The sequence below is a fragment of the Juglans regia genome, chromosome 13 (genome assembly GCF_001411555.2).
Source record: "Juglans regia cultivar Chandler chromosome 13, Walnut 2.0, whole genome shotgun sequence".
NCBI classification, from domain to species: Eukaryota; Viridiplantae; Streptophyta; class Magnoliopsida; order Fagales; family Juglandaceae; genus Juglans; species Juglans regia.
This window is the reverse complement of record NC_049913.1, coordinates 1,738,898-1,752,024: the sequence shown is the minus strand read 5'-3', so window position 1 is coordinate 1,752,024 and position 13,127 is coordinate 1,738,898. Positions and strand designations below refer to the sequence as shown.

The 13,127-nt window shown below is 34.3% G+C and overlaps 2 protein-coding genes across 2 annotated transcripts; both read left to right on the top strand.

The window, feature by feature from the left end:
• The first annotated feature begins 2,462 nt into the window (after positions 1-2,462).
• LOC109008379 (serine carboxypeptidase-like 18) lies at positions 2,463-7,675 on the top strand. The gene is made up of 14 exons (XM_035684036.1): positions 2,463-2,717; positions 2,854-2,999; positions 4,083-4,159; positions 4,234-4,356; positions 4,808-4,910; positions 5,398-5,435; positions 5,569-5,670; positions 5,901-5,987; positions 6,097-6,261; positions 6,406-6,477; positions 6,579-6,697; positions 7,061-7,174; positions 7,298-7,352; positions 7,454-7,675. The coding sequence occupies exons 1-14, from the start codon at positions 2,467-2,469 to the stop codon at positions 7,535-7,537; spliced, it is 1,536 nt and encodes a 511-aa protein (XP_035539929.1). The 5' UTR covers positions 2,463-2,466; the 3' UTR covers positions 7,538-7,675.
• A 657-nt stretch (positions 7,676-8,332) lies between these two features.
• LOC109008380 (magnesium transporter MRS2-3-like) lies at positions 8,333-10,056 on the top strand. Its single transcript, XM_035684082.1, has 4 exons — positions 8,333-8,749; positions 9,229-9,435; positions 9,550-9,678; positions 9,859-10,056. Exons 1-4 carry the CDS (start codon positions 8,333-8,335, stop codon positions 10,036-10,038), a joined length of 933 nt encoding a protein of 310 aa, XP_035539975.1. The 3' UTR covers positions 10,039-10,056.
• Positions 10,057-13,127: the final 3,071 nt, after the last annotated feature.

Below are 13,127 nucleotides of genomic sequence, written 5' to 3'. Positions count from 1 at the left end.
TAGTTATTAAGTAAAGGATATGTAATATCATTACCCGTTCTTCAAACTATCTCGAGAACTCCTCTTCATATTCCTGGTTTATATCATTTACTCTCAGTTCCTTGAGCACGTTAATATGATCACTGAAATTGATGATTACCACAAATCTTTTATATTCTTAGAATTTTTTTAAAGTAAATGAGCGAATTTAAATTAAGAAAAAGTTATAAGTACTTCAAGTGGTTATCTATCTCAAGGCAATTGTTCAGCACGTACCACTGATCTTTCTCAAATTCTCTTCCACACAAGTCATAACCACGCACTACACCAATTGGACGTACTTGTTAGGAAAACATAGAAAACACATTCTGTTGTCTTGTTTGGTCAACGTTCAAAGTTTCTTTCCGGCCGATCAAGCCGAGTGTCAACTCCGTGGAAATATTTGAAACAAAAGGTATGCCACTCATCGTCAATATATGCTTCTATAATTGATCATTTTGGTCGGGCCTTGTTATCCACTATTCGTTTCAACTTTCCAAGAAATCGTTCAATGGGATACATCCATCTATGTTGAACTGGTCCTGCAAGTCAAGCCTCACGTGGAAAATGAACGGCTAGGTGAATTAACTATTTAAGTATTAATAAATCTTAACTATTTGTATTTTAATTTAAAATTTTAGTAGTATTTTAATTTAAATACCATTTTATTAATTTAGAATTAACTATTTAAGTATTATTAAATCTTAATTATTGAGAAAAAATTAAAAAAACATACAACTTTATTAATAGTCACTTCTTTAATTATTAAATAAAAATAAAATAAATAATAAATAATAAATGATCAATGACAGGAGAATAATAAATCTATCATTATTCATGAAAATATATTGGGGCCGAGGATGACGGTACATAGCAAACTAGCTAGATTATTAGCTAGCGATGGAAGGTTGGTTATGTGCAGTCTGCAGACTGCAAGGCACCTTCAGTACCATCTCTGAAATTTGAAATTTATATATTCAGACGTTGTAGCAGCAGTAGCAATCTCACAATGTGGCTGTCTATAGTAGTACTTGTTCATGTATTGCTCCTGATCTCCAACTCGGTTGAGAGCATTCTCATTGTATTGGTCAAATCTATCTTCAGATTTTAGTTAATATAACATGAATTTATATTTGTATATTTCGTTTAAATTCAATCCCCACATTGAATTATCTATTTACTTTCTATATAATAACAAAATATTATTATTTTAATAATTAATTAATTTAATTTAATTTTATCACATTTTATAGTTCTACCAATTAAATGTTAATAATAATTATATTCTAATTAAATTAATATTAAAAAAAGTATTATTAAATGTTAATAATAATTATATTCTAAATGTTAAATTAATTATATTTTGATTAATTTAATTTTTTTGCTTGGAGTGAGAAATTAATATTTTAATGTTTGATGAAGCAATTGTGGTTAGCTATATTTGGTGAAGCAATGTAGTTGAAATCCAAATTGTTTTAGAAATGTCCAATCCAATGTGAGGTCTTTTTGACACAGATTATCTAAATTTTAATCATCCTTCAACTTTGGCCAAGCCAATGAGGATGCTCTGAGTCGCAATCCATCATCAACACTCTTCATAATTCATATATAATTCTATTCATTTTCTCACATCATTACACAATAAATAACTTGATTTGAAACGTTAGTCATATGTATTTCATATGAATACATATTTTTCCCCTAATAAAAATTAAGAAGTAAAAAAAAAAAAAAAAAAGTTGAACAAAACGATACATGATATTTCGTCGATCCTTGTGTAAGAGTTTTATTTAAACTTTATGTCTCATACACTCATACTGATAGAGTTTGGAATAGCTCAAAATTTATCAGTTAATAAATGAGTTATAATGGGATAAGAAAACTCCTAAAAGATAATATAACTTGATATCTCTAATAACAGTCAAACACAAAGTTTTAGATTTTTTAATAGCCAGAAGTCTATAAATAGTACTGATCAAGGGTTAAGGGTTCTCACCTACAGCATTATTGTGCCTCTAGCCATCGAAAGACACTCGGAGGTAAAATTATTAAGATGATCATTCTCTCATGATCAGGTCAAAATCTTTATCAAATTGTAAAAGAGAGATATACATTTTTTAACTGTTGTTATTATATTAGTGTAGATTATAGAAAATTAAAGATACAATTATTAATATTGATGTTAAAATATTAATATTTAACACCTTTATCATGCATTTGGTCGCTGGTAACTTGGTGTATACGAACTAGGAAGGTAGCTCCGTAGCTACCAGTTTTTAAACCTACCCGTCAAGATACCGTCACGGCCTTCTCTTCCTACATCATTTCCCACGAGCTACAAATTCAAATTAATGATATCGTCGGTACCTTCGATGTATATATATCTACTAGGCTGCCTTGGTAACTTAATTGATACTGTTCATATATATATATATATAGGGGCCGGGGATGATGGCAGCACATGACTACATTATTAGCGAGGGAAAGCTGGTTATATGCAGACTGCTGGGCACCTTCAGTACCACCTCTGAAATCTATATATTCAGACGTTGCCGTAGTAGTTGTAATCTCACAATGTGGTTGTCTGTAGTAGTACTTGTTCATGTATTGCTCCTGATCTCCAACTCAGTTGAGTCGCAGTCCATCATCGACACTCTTCCAGGTTTCCCTGGCAAGCTTCCCTTCAAACTTGAAACCGGGTCAGTGTGTATAACACATGTTGCATTACAGCATTCCATATATATATATATATATATATATATATATATGTATGTATGTATGTATAGAGAGATCAGTTTAATTATATGCATGATTCTGTTTTTACATGAGACGAAGGTACATTGGCGTTGGAGAGTTAGACGAGGTGCAACTGTTTTATTACTTCATCGAGTCTGAAAGGAATCCCAAGGATGACCCTCTTGTGCTTTGGCTCACCGGTGGTCCTGGTTGTTCCGGTCTCTCTGGCCTTTTATTTGAAATTGGTATCGTATATTTCTCCCAGCTTGTAGCCATCTCTGTCTGATCTCTCTGTTATTTAATTTTTACAAATCATGGCTGAAAAACTCTTCCTCAACTTAATAATAATTTTCGGTTTCATGGCCGCGTCCTCCTTTCCTGAGAACGTGTTTCGCACCCTATAATTAATTTAACTAGCATAATACTTGGAAGATTTTTTTTCCCACAAAGGGTAGTGATTGGGTTGTTATCCTGTTACTATCCAATTAAGTGCATTTCAAATTTTTCAAATTTTTTTATTATTTTCTTTTAAGTATTTTTTTAATATCCTTAATAATTAAGAAAAAATTAAAAAAATATATAAATTTACTAATACTTACTTTCTTAATTATTAAGTAAAATTAAAAATTAAAAAAAATTAAATATGAAATTAAAAGAATAATAAATAGATAGTAATAAAATAGTAATCCTATCATTATTCTAATGAATAAATTTGAGAGTACAGCAGATCGCTCCTTTTTTAGCTTTATTTTTTATTTTTTATTTTTTTCTTGAAATGAGGACAAGTACACATGAGAGCATCGTTGTTGCAGCCAAAGTTATGAAGGGTCGATAAAATATTAATGTTCACATGAATATTAAAAATATTAATGACTTGTTCCGTTTTTTCTGTGGTGTATTTGTCCGTGCATCAACCACATGGAGGCCGTATTATTTTGAATAATGTGTGATTATTTTTAGTTTTAACATAATTAGTTACTATTTTCTGTTTGGTGTGGCGGAAATTTATCCGCTTACTTTTTTATTACTACTTAAAAATTTTAAATAGAAAGAGAGATAGAGCGTCAAGTAAATTTTACAATACATATATTGTAAGATCTACTTGTTGTGTCTATTTATTTCCTATTCGGGAGTCTTAAATTCAAACATAAACTTTTTTTTTTATAAGGGTGGTGGGGTTTCGAACCCAAGTTTTTCATTTGGAGAATCGGATTATATGTTATTAGGCCATCAAGCTTTTGGCAAATTCAAACATAAAAGAGTGTTGTGGACTACTAATTTTTGCTAATTCATTGACTCTATGATTTGGCGCGCATTCGTGTGTGTAGGTCCTTTTACTTTTGACTATGCAAACTCTAGTGGGAACAAACCAACGTTGGAATTGAACCCGTACTCGTGGACAAAAGTAAGATATATTATTTGATGTGTAAACTAGAACATAACATTTTATGATCGAAGTAATTTGGGTTGAACTTTTAGATTGCGAACATAATATTTTTGGATGCACCGGTCGGTACTGGATTCTCATATGCAACAACTTGGGAAGCATACAACATCAACGATACATCGTCAACAGCACAAACCTATGAATTTTTAAGAAAGGTGAGCGGACTCGGATTAATTTACCGAAGGGCCGGGGTTTAATCTCAATATATATATGTATGAATATACATGCATTTAGCAGAAAATTAAGAATATCTCCACGATCACGGTTCATCTAACCTAACCCAACCGACGTTAGAATTAGTAGCTTTAATTGTAATATTTTAGGATAACTCATGCATGCATGTACAAACATATAGGTCTCGTTTGGATATAGAAATAGTTTCATCTCATTTCATCATTAAAATTTTCTCAAATTCGTATATAAAATATCATAAACAATTCAATTTTTTTAAATCTCAAAATAATAATAATATTAAAAGATAATATTATAACAATATTTTATTCATGAACTTTCAACTTTCATCAATCTAAAATCATCTCATCTCATCTCATCATCCAAATGAGGCAGATACTTACGTTATTTGAGACTTTGTTATATATACTGTAGTGGCTCATGGCTCATTCCACGTTTCTTGTAAATCCGCTCTATATTGCCGGCGATTCTTATTCTGGAAAAACCGTCCCGATCATCGTTCAAGAAGTTTCAAATGGTAAATTATATATTATTAGTTAAGCTTCGATCCAGTTTCATTCTAAATAAACTATGTTAATATGATTTCAAAATTTAAACAAATTCGGATATATTCTGTTGATCACATTAATTTCCTTTTCGTTTTCATCATTATTTGGAAGAAATTGGAGAACGTCCTTATTGTTATCCTTCTTGTTATCATATGTGTTAGAATATAAATTATATTTGAGTCTTAGGGTTTGCAAGTCTCATTTGAAAAAAATGGGTAAATTTAAAACTTATATTAAAAATCATTTTTTAAATGGTAGACTCTATTTTTTTTTTTCAAATATAGTATGCGGAACTTGCACATCCTAAAAGTATTGTATCTAACATTACTCTTATTAAAAATAACTAATCATGATCTCCGCTAAAAGCTCGATAAATAACAGAAACAGAGTTTTATTGTTTTTCTATATATGTTAGTTGCTGCGGCATGATTACTCGTCTTCATGTGCATGTTGTAGGTAACGAGATTGGACATTGGCCACCATTGAATCTCAAAGTATGTACTTATAGCAATATATATATATATATATATATATATATAGTCATTTGAATTGCATTTAGCTCAATCGTATTGATCATTATTAATGTCTTATATCCGATAGACTTATAGTTTGGAAAATTCGACACAGGGTTTTGTGATTGGTAACCCACTAACACATGAGATTTGGGACACTAATGCAAGACTAAAATTCGCTCATCGAACAGCACTTATATCCGATAGACTTTATCAGGTGAAGTCCTGATCAATCTTAATTAGTTAGCCAATGAATGCTTTTAGTAATATTTTTCTACGAAGGAGTACTATACTTGTTATTAAGATTCTATATAATTCTATTCCAGTATTATATACAATGTATAGAAGTACCGATACTCTCTTGTAATTTATTTTCATTTTTGGCTACAAAAAAAGTATATCTCATTCTAAAACTCTGTAATTTATTATCTATATATGTGCTTATAGTCAACTAAGAGAAACTGCCAAGGAAGCTATATAAATCCGGATCCAAACAATACACAATGTGTAGAAGATCTTCGAGAGGTCAATGAGGTGAGTAGCTAGGATTAATTAAGAACATTAATTCTGGATTACACAAGTCATGATGTTGTCAATTAGTTTGATTGGGCAATGAATATTAATTTAGCGATGGAATTTGTAGTGCATAGCCAATATATATATTGCCCAAATCTTGGAACCAAATTGCGCTTATTCGCAGCCTCCAAAGCCGAATAAACTCTGGAGTTTGAGCCCTCATCTCGATGATGATAATTTCATAGATATACTCCATTCAACACCAGATCAAGTTCTTGAACCATGGTGTCGGGTATCTCTCTCTCTCTCTCTCTCTCTCTCTCTCTCACACACACACACGTACACAAATTTCAACTCTTCGAGATGAGATGTGCTAGGCTAGCTCTATCAAAATTATGACTATTTTATAATCATTCAGCATATTTATTATTTCCAGTGCTATAACTATGTGTACTCCCTCATTTGGGCGAATGATAAATCGGTGCAAAAGGCTCTCCACATTCGAGAGGTATATAGTAGTACGTATGGTAATTATAATCGAGATAGAATTTGAATTCATTACGGTTTGATGATCACTAAATATGTTTAAGTTGGCCTGTGATTGTTCAGGGAACCATAACAGACTGGGAGAGATGCAATAATACCCTAACATATACACACAATATCATAACAAGTATTGATTACCACCGAAACCTCACCAAGAAAGATCTTCGAGCTCTAGTTTACAGGTACTACGTACGTACTAGATCTATGTATGCTCCTTCTATGAGAATTTCGCTACTCATACTTATCGATCGAACAAGGAACTACTGTAATAAATTCCTGTGATTGCCATGCCAAGCTTATGCCCTCCCTCCCCTGCCTTGGGCTTAGCTTGGTGTGTCAGTTTAACCCTAGTTTAACCCTAGTAACGGTGATCACGGTTTTGTTATAACCATGATTTTCCTTCGCCACAAATGAAAGTAATCAATAAAATTTGAGTGCCGACTTTTTTATAAAAAAAAATAGAATAATATATATATATATTTGGACTAGACTCTATTTCAAAATTCTCTAAGCATTCCTAACCTAAAGAGCTTCTCTTCGTGTAGCGGTGATCATGACATGTCAATTCCATATGTGGGCACATTAGAATGGATTGAATTACTGGACTTGTCTGTAAAGGATGACTGGAGACCTTGGTTTGTTGATGGCCAAATTGCAGGGTGAACTTCCATGACCACCTAATTAATTTGTGACCCTACTCCTTTGATCTAGACAGTATGATTTTCCTTTTTTTTAATTTGCTACCATCTTATGCATGATAAATCTCAATTTGTTTTCTTCAGATACGTCACGATCTATACAGAGGAAAAGTACAGTTTGACATTCACAACTATAAAGGCAAGAATTATCCATGCTTCGCAATATATATAATTCCCTATATATCGTATTCACGAAAGAAAATCTGTTATGCATATATAATGTCGTTTTGGTTTGTGCAGGGCGCGGGTCACACAGCACCGGAGTACAAGCCTAAGGAATGCCTTGCCATGATCGATAGATGGTTTGCTTATTACTTTTTATAGTGAGAATTGTAGCTCCAAATTATGATCAAACGGCTTCTTTCTCATTAGAGTGAGCTCGTTTTTCTAATTATTATGTAATAATTGGACAAGTACGTACAAGTTCCAAAAATAAAAGCATGAGAAAATGTGGTCGTGGCTCCTTGATCGTCGGGTAGTCGATTTGCTGTGTGTTGTCAGTTCTTTAATTAAATTAATTAAAAAACTAACGAGAAACATACTCGAAATAAAAACTATGAAAACTGAAGCATGAAATTACACGCGTGAACCACCACCCAATAGTTTTTGGACTGAATTTCAGTAAACTTGATTGATTTCAGAATCTATGAAAAAACTTTGGTTTTAAGACCAGTAATTAAATAAATCGGCTCCGCTTACATGGATGATTTCAGCCCAATAGCCATAAGTTGAAACCAGGCACTCACCCACATCAACCATCAACTTTGGGCTTCGTGCTACCTATTTTGGGCTGTCCCACTTAGTAGCCCAACTTTTAATTCAGGCAAGTACTTGCAAAAGTATGAAAAGAATTGTTACTATTTTGTTTAGCAAAGGTTTTCCTTAATTGATTACTTACTTCAAATACTCAAAATCCAGATACAATCTACCTCAATAAAAACAAAAATCTTGACTTTATAGTCACACACATCATACTTTTGCTCTCTGGTATTAACCAGACACGGTGCCATCTTGTTCAGTTGCAACCTGGCACTCCCTCTCATCTGCTTATTGTAGCCTCTTTGTTGGAGTTAGTACCCACTAAGAAACACAGAGACACCGGGGAAGAGAGAAAGAGAGATGAGCGGTTGTGATCTTTACGACGACATTGGGCAATCAGAAGACAGCCCAGAGCAGGTACTGACCACCTCCACGTGGCTAAGAAAAAAGGGAACCGGGATTCGGGCCTGGATGGTGGTGGATACAATGGGAAAGGCGCATGTGGTGGAAGCCGGGAAGCATGCCATCATGCGCCGCACGGGTCTCCCCGCCCGAGACCTCCGGATCCTCGACCCAATTCTCTCCTACCCATCAACCATTCTAGGCCGTGAGAGGGCGATCGTGATCAATCTGGAGCATGTAAAAGCCATAATTACGGCTCATGAGGTTCTTTTGCTGAATTTGCGAGACCCATCTGTAACTCCCTTTATAGAGGAGCTCCAGAGGTGTCTTCTGAGTCACCACCACGCATCTAAATATCAAGTTGGTTGGTTGGAGGTATCTATCCTAGTCAATGATTTCGTAAGGTTCCCTTAGTTTCGTTTTCGTTATTAATTAATTTAGATATACTTTGTCAGTTTGCCTCTCCTTAATATCATCATTTCGTCCATGCCATCAATCATGTATGACACGTGTGCTACGCATTTAGTTTTGCCGGCCACATATGGTTTAATTCGTAGCTAACGTGCTAGCTATATCCTCTTTCTATTAGTTAGCCACGTGTTTGAGTTTCATCCTAAGTTCAAATCATTTTCTGTTTATTTTGTCCTTAATATTTAAAGATTGTAATAACATCATAGGTTCAACCTATGATTCAAGTTGATTACTAGACTTTGTCTAAAAAAAAAAGTTGATTACTAGACCAATATGGCTTTTAGACAGTACTTGAGGAGTAGACCAGACCTCCTTTTCTTTTCTTTGTGCTGGTTTATTGTTTCTTTTTGTAGCTTTTGTTATTTAATGTGTTGCTTTTTCAGGAGGGCAATGGTGATGGTTCAAACGGGAAGAATTTGTATGAACTAGATATACCGCATGAGTCAAGGGTGTCTGAGAATCGAGATGAGTCCAGTAAGGTGGAGGGGAAGCGTGACATTGAGAATCAAGATGGATCAGCAGTTCTTCCATTTGAGTTTGTTGCATTGGAGGCATGCCTCGAGGCTGCTTGCAGTTGCTTAGAAACCGAAGTAAATGTTATTCCCTTTTCCATTTGATAGTTTTTTCTTGCGTGTCAGCTTGTGTGTGTCTGTGTGTGTCTGATATAGCTTACTTTTATTTCCTCTCCGTTGTCACCTAACTAGGCAAGGACGTTGGATCAGGAGGCTAATTCTGCGTTAGATAAGCTGACTTCAACGATTAGTACTCTCAATTTGGACCGTGTTCGCCATATTAAAAGCCGCTTGGTTGCTATAACCGGACGTGTTCAAAAGGTTAATTTGTTGTGTTAGGATTGAGAACCAATATGCATTTTATCAATCAGTTAAGATGATAACGCCTTGTACATGGTTGTTCGTATATAGTTTGGATGGCAGAACAATAGAACCACACTGTTGTATTCCATATTTGCATATTTGCTTTTAATTGTGGTACTCATGCTCATGATGGTTCAGGTAAGGGATGAATTAGAAAACTTGCTAGATGATGAAGAAGATATGGCTGAAATGTATTTGACAGAAAAGTTGGTTCATCAAAACCTAGAAGATTCTTCTGATTCCTCAATGAATGAGATAGATGAAATGGTTGATGAAGCCTCTCAATCAGATATGCATGATAGGCACGTAACTAAATAAGTCTCATTTTTATCTTATAAATTACAACCTTCTATTGGCTTCTGTCGCATCTAGAATTTCCCATTGCATTTTATCAGGATGATGCCTCCCGAAATATCTTTGCAAACTGGTGGGTGTTCCAATGTTTACAAAGGTGGACATAACCCTGACAACCCTGGTGGGAACCGAACTAGCACTAGTCACAGTGGTGGGAACAAGAACCTTGATGTAAAGGAGCTCGAAATGGTCTTGGAGTCATATTTTGTGCAAATTGACGGTACACTAAACAAATTAACTGTTGGGAATAACTGTATATCTAAGACTAACTCGAAGTATAGTAGCGGAACTAAACGAAAGAAAAGATGACAATCACACAGAAAGAACACCAAGAATTAAGTGGTTCGACTCAAAATGAGCCTACGTCCACTGGTGGGGTCGGTATCGAAGATTTCACTATCAACAGAGATGGAGTACAGATGAATACAACAAAACTTCACAAGGAAGTTATCTCTCAAAACTCACTCTAGAACTTCCCTCTCAAGAAAACACTAAAAACAAGACAAAAAGTGATTTTCTGAAGTTATCTAAGAAGTGGGCGCCGTTTGGTATTTATAGGAACAGAAATGTTCACTTCTGTGAACATTGGCTCGAGCGAACACTCGAGCGAGTGTCGAGCGAACGTAGGTTTTCTGTACTTCGCTCGAGCTAACACTCAAGCGAGGGTCGAGTGAAGCTCTCGAAACTCTCTGACTTGATCTCGCTCAAGCTGGGTGTCGAGCGAGGTCGAGCGAACACTCTGTGACTTGATCTCGCTCGAGCTGCATGTCGAGCGAGGGTTGAGCGAAGCTCTCGAAACTCTCTGACTTGATCTCGCTCGAGCTTGGTGTCGAGCGAGGGTCGAGCGAACACTCTCTGACTTACTTCGCTTGAGCCAAGTGAACCTTCGCTCGAGTGAACCTACGACACATGCACTGTTCCATCTGATTCAAGCCACCTCATAACATTAACCACGGTATGCAAACCCATTTTACCACTCAATTTTCTCTTACGGGTTTTCTCTTTCCCTTTCTTATAAACATAGGCACCAACATAGTTCAAAAACAATTGTTCTCGTGGCAAAATAATTTGGTATTTCTCTAAAAACAAATCTCTGTTGTGGTTTCTTTTATTTCAAGCATGCATTCGATTGACTTTTCCATTGTTAGCATACCTCATTCTTTTCTGGTGGTTGTCTCTTGGAAGCTGAGGGAGTACGTAGACGACACAGAGGACTACATCAACATAATGCTGGACGACAAACAGAACCATCTCCTGCAAATGGGGGTCATGTTATCAACAGCAACTCTTGTGCTGAGTTCCTTTGTTGTTGTGGCTGGCATTATGGGAATGAACATCAGAATAGAGTTGTTCAAGGATCAGGTATTAGGGCCAAAAAAGTTCATGTGGACTATTGGGGGAAGCACTGCTGGAAGCATATTCTTATATGTCTTTGCTATTGCCTTGTATAAACGCAAGAGATTGCTAGAATGGTGAAGGGAGATAGGCCATCAATTTCATGCATCTTTGTGCCGGTCCTGCTGGACAATACTATATAGAGAACCAAAAGATCTGTACCCTTGCTGTGTTTTTGTGGTCACTGGTCTTTTAGCATGAATATCAAAATCGAGCTGTTCGCTGTGGAGAGATCAGGGATGCTACAGTTCCTGTGGACTGTATGTAACTGAGCTACATTTATTTTGCACAGACAACCACGACTTTCTGCACATCAGAGCATTGGCAATGGTCTAGCTATTGCCAAGTCTAAAATTTGACTAGAATTTTAATTTTTGGCTATAATATCAATTTTTGACTAGGTGAGTCCACATTGGACTAACCATTATAAAGTTAAAATAATAATATTATATTATATATATATTTTTTTTGTAAATACAATTTATATATTTTTTAGATCTTCATGATTTGTAGAAATAATGTGTCTACTCTATCAATCAATAGCCATTATTTTCTCTATGGACTACTTGTAAATCTTTTATTATAAATTTTTATTTTTAATTTTTTTATAAGCTTGGTTTTAAAATTTTGGTTGTAATCTTTCTTTTGTATAAAGTATTCTTTCACCATAAATGAAGATTATCAATAAAATTAAGATTATTTTATTAAATTCTTGTTCGAATTAGTATCCTTCAATAAATAAATATATATATATATATATAAATTTGGAAATGCCTAATTATCCTTTTATACGATAGTGCAACTAATAATAATTATTAATAACCGGAAAGTGTGTATATATTTTGTTTCCTGAATGGGTAAGGCTCAGCTCCAATATATCCGCCTGATCTTTGATCAGAAGTTGCCGGCGCACTGAAAATTGAAGTTGTGGTCCACGACAGCTTGCTCGCTACCAAACAGTCAGCCATCTCCATATTCTTAGGGCTAAGATTAATTATGTTACAACAATTAATCACGTGTGCGCATTAATATATATGCCTTTCTCAAATTATATTCCACTGCTTTACTCTACCTGTTTGCATGATGAATATTCGCACGTGTATTTAAGAGCACAAATGCCGGTGCAGCTCCATTTTTGAGATACAATAACTCCTACTTTTCTCCAAGTTTGACGAGTTACTATTTACAGCTAAAATGAATTTTTTATTTATAAACTTTTCTTCTGCTTTAACCCTATAATCTCTCTCTCTCTCTCTCTCTCAAGTATTTGATTATATATATATATGTAGATGCGGTCTGTGTTATATTAGGTTGAAAAGAAATAAATACTTGGAAAACAATAAGTTAATTAAAAATTTAAATTATTAATTAACATATGATTAGTATAATTATAATATATAAAAGATAAATAAAAATATTATTATTAAAAAAATAATATTATATTATTATTTTGACTAATGCAATGTGGGGTTATATCTTGAATAATTTTAGTTTTATGCAAAATATGTACTTTGAGCTAAATTTTAGATATGACTTTAGCTAGACGAATGGCAATGCTTAGATGTGCTCTTAAATGATTGAAACACTATTTTATTATGTTTTAATAATGAAAAATGTTGGATGCAAGCGCTTGGTGCAACCGTCGTACAACCGGCATG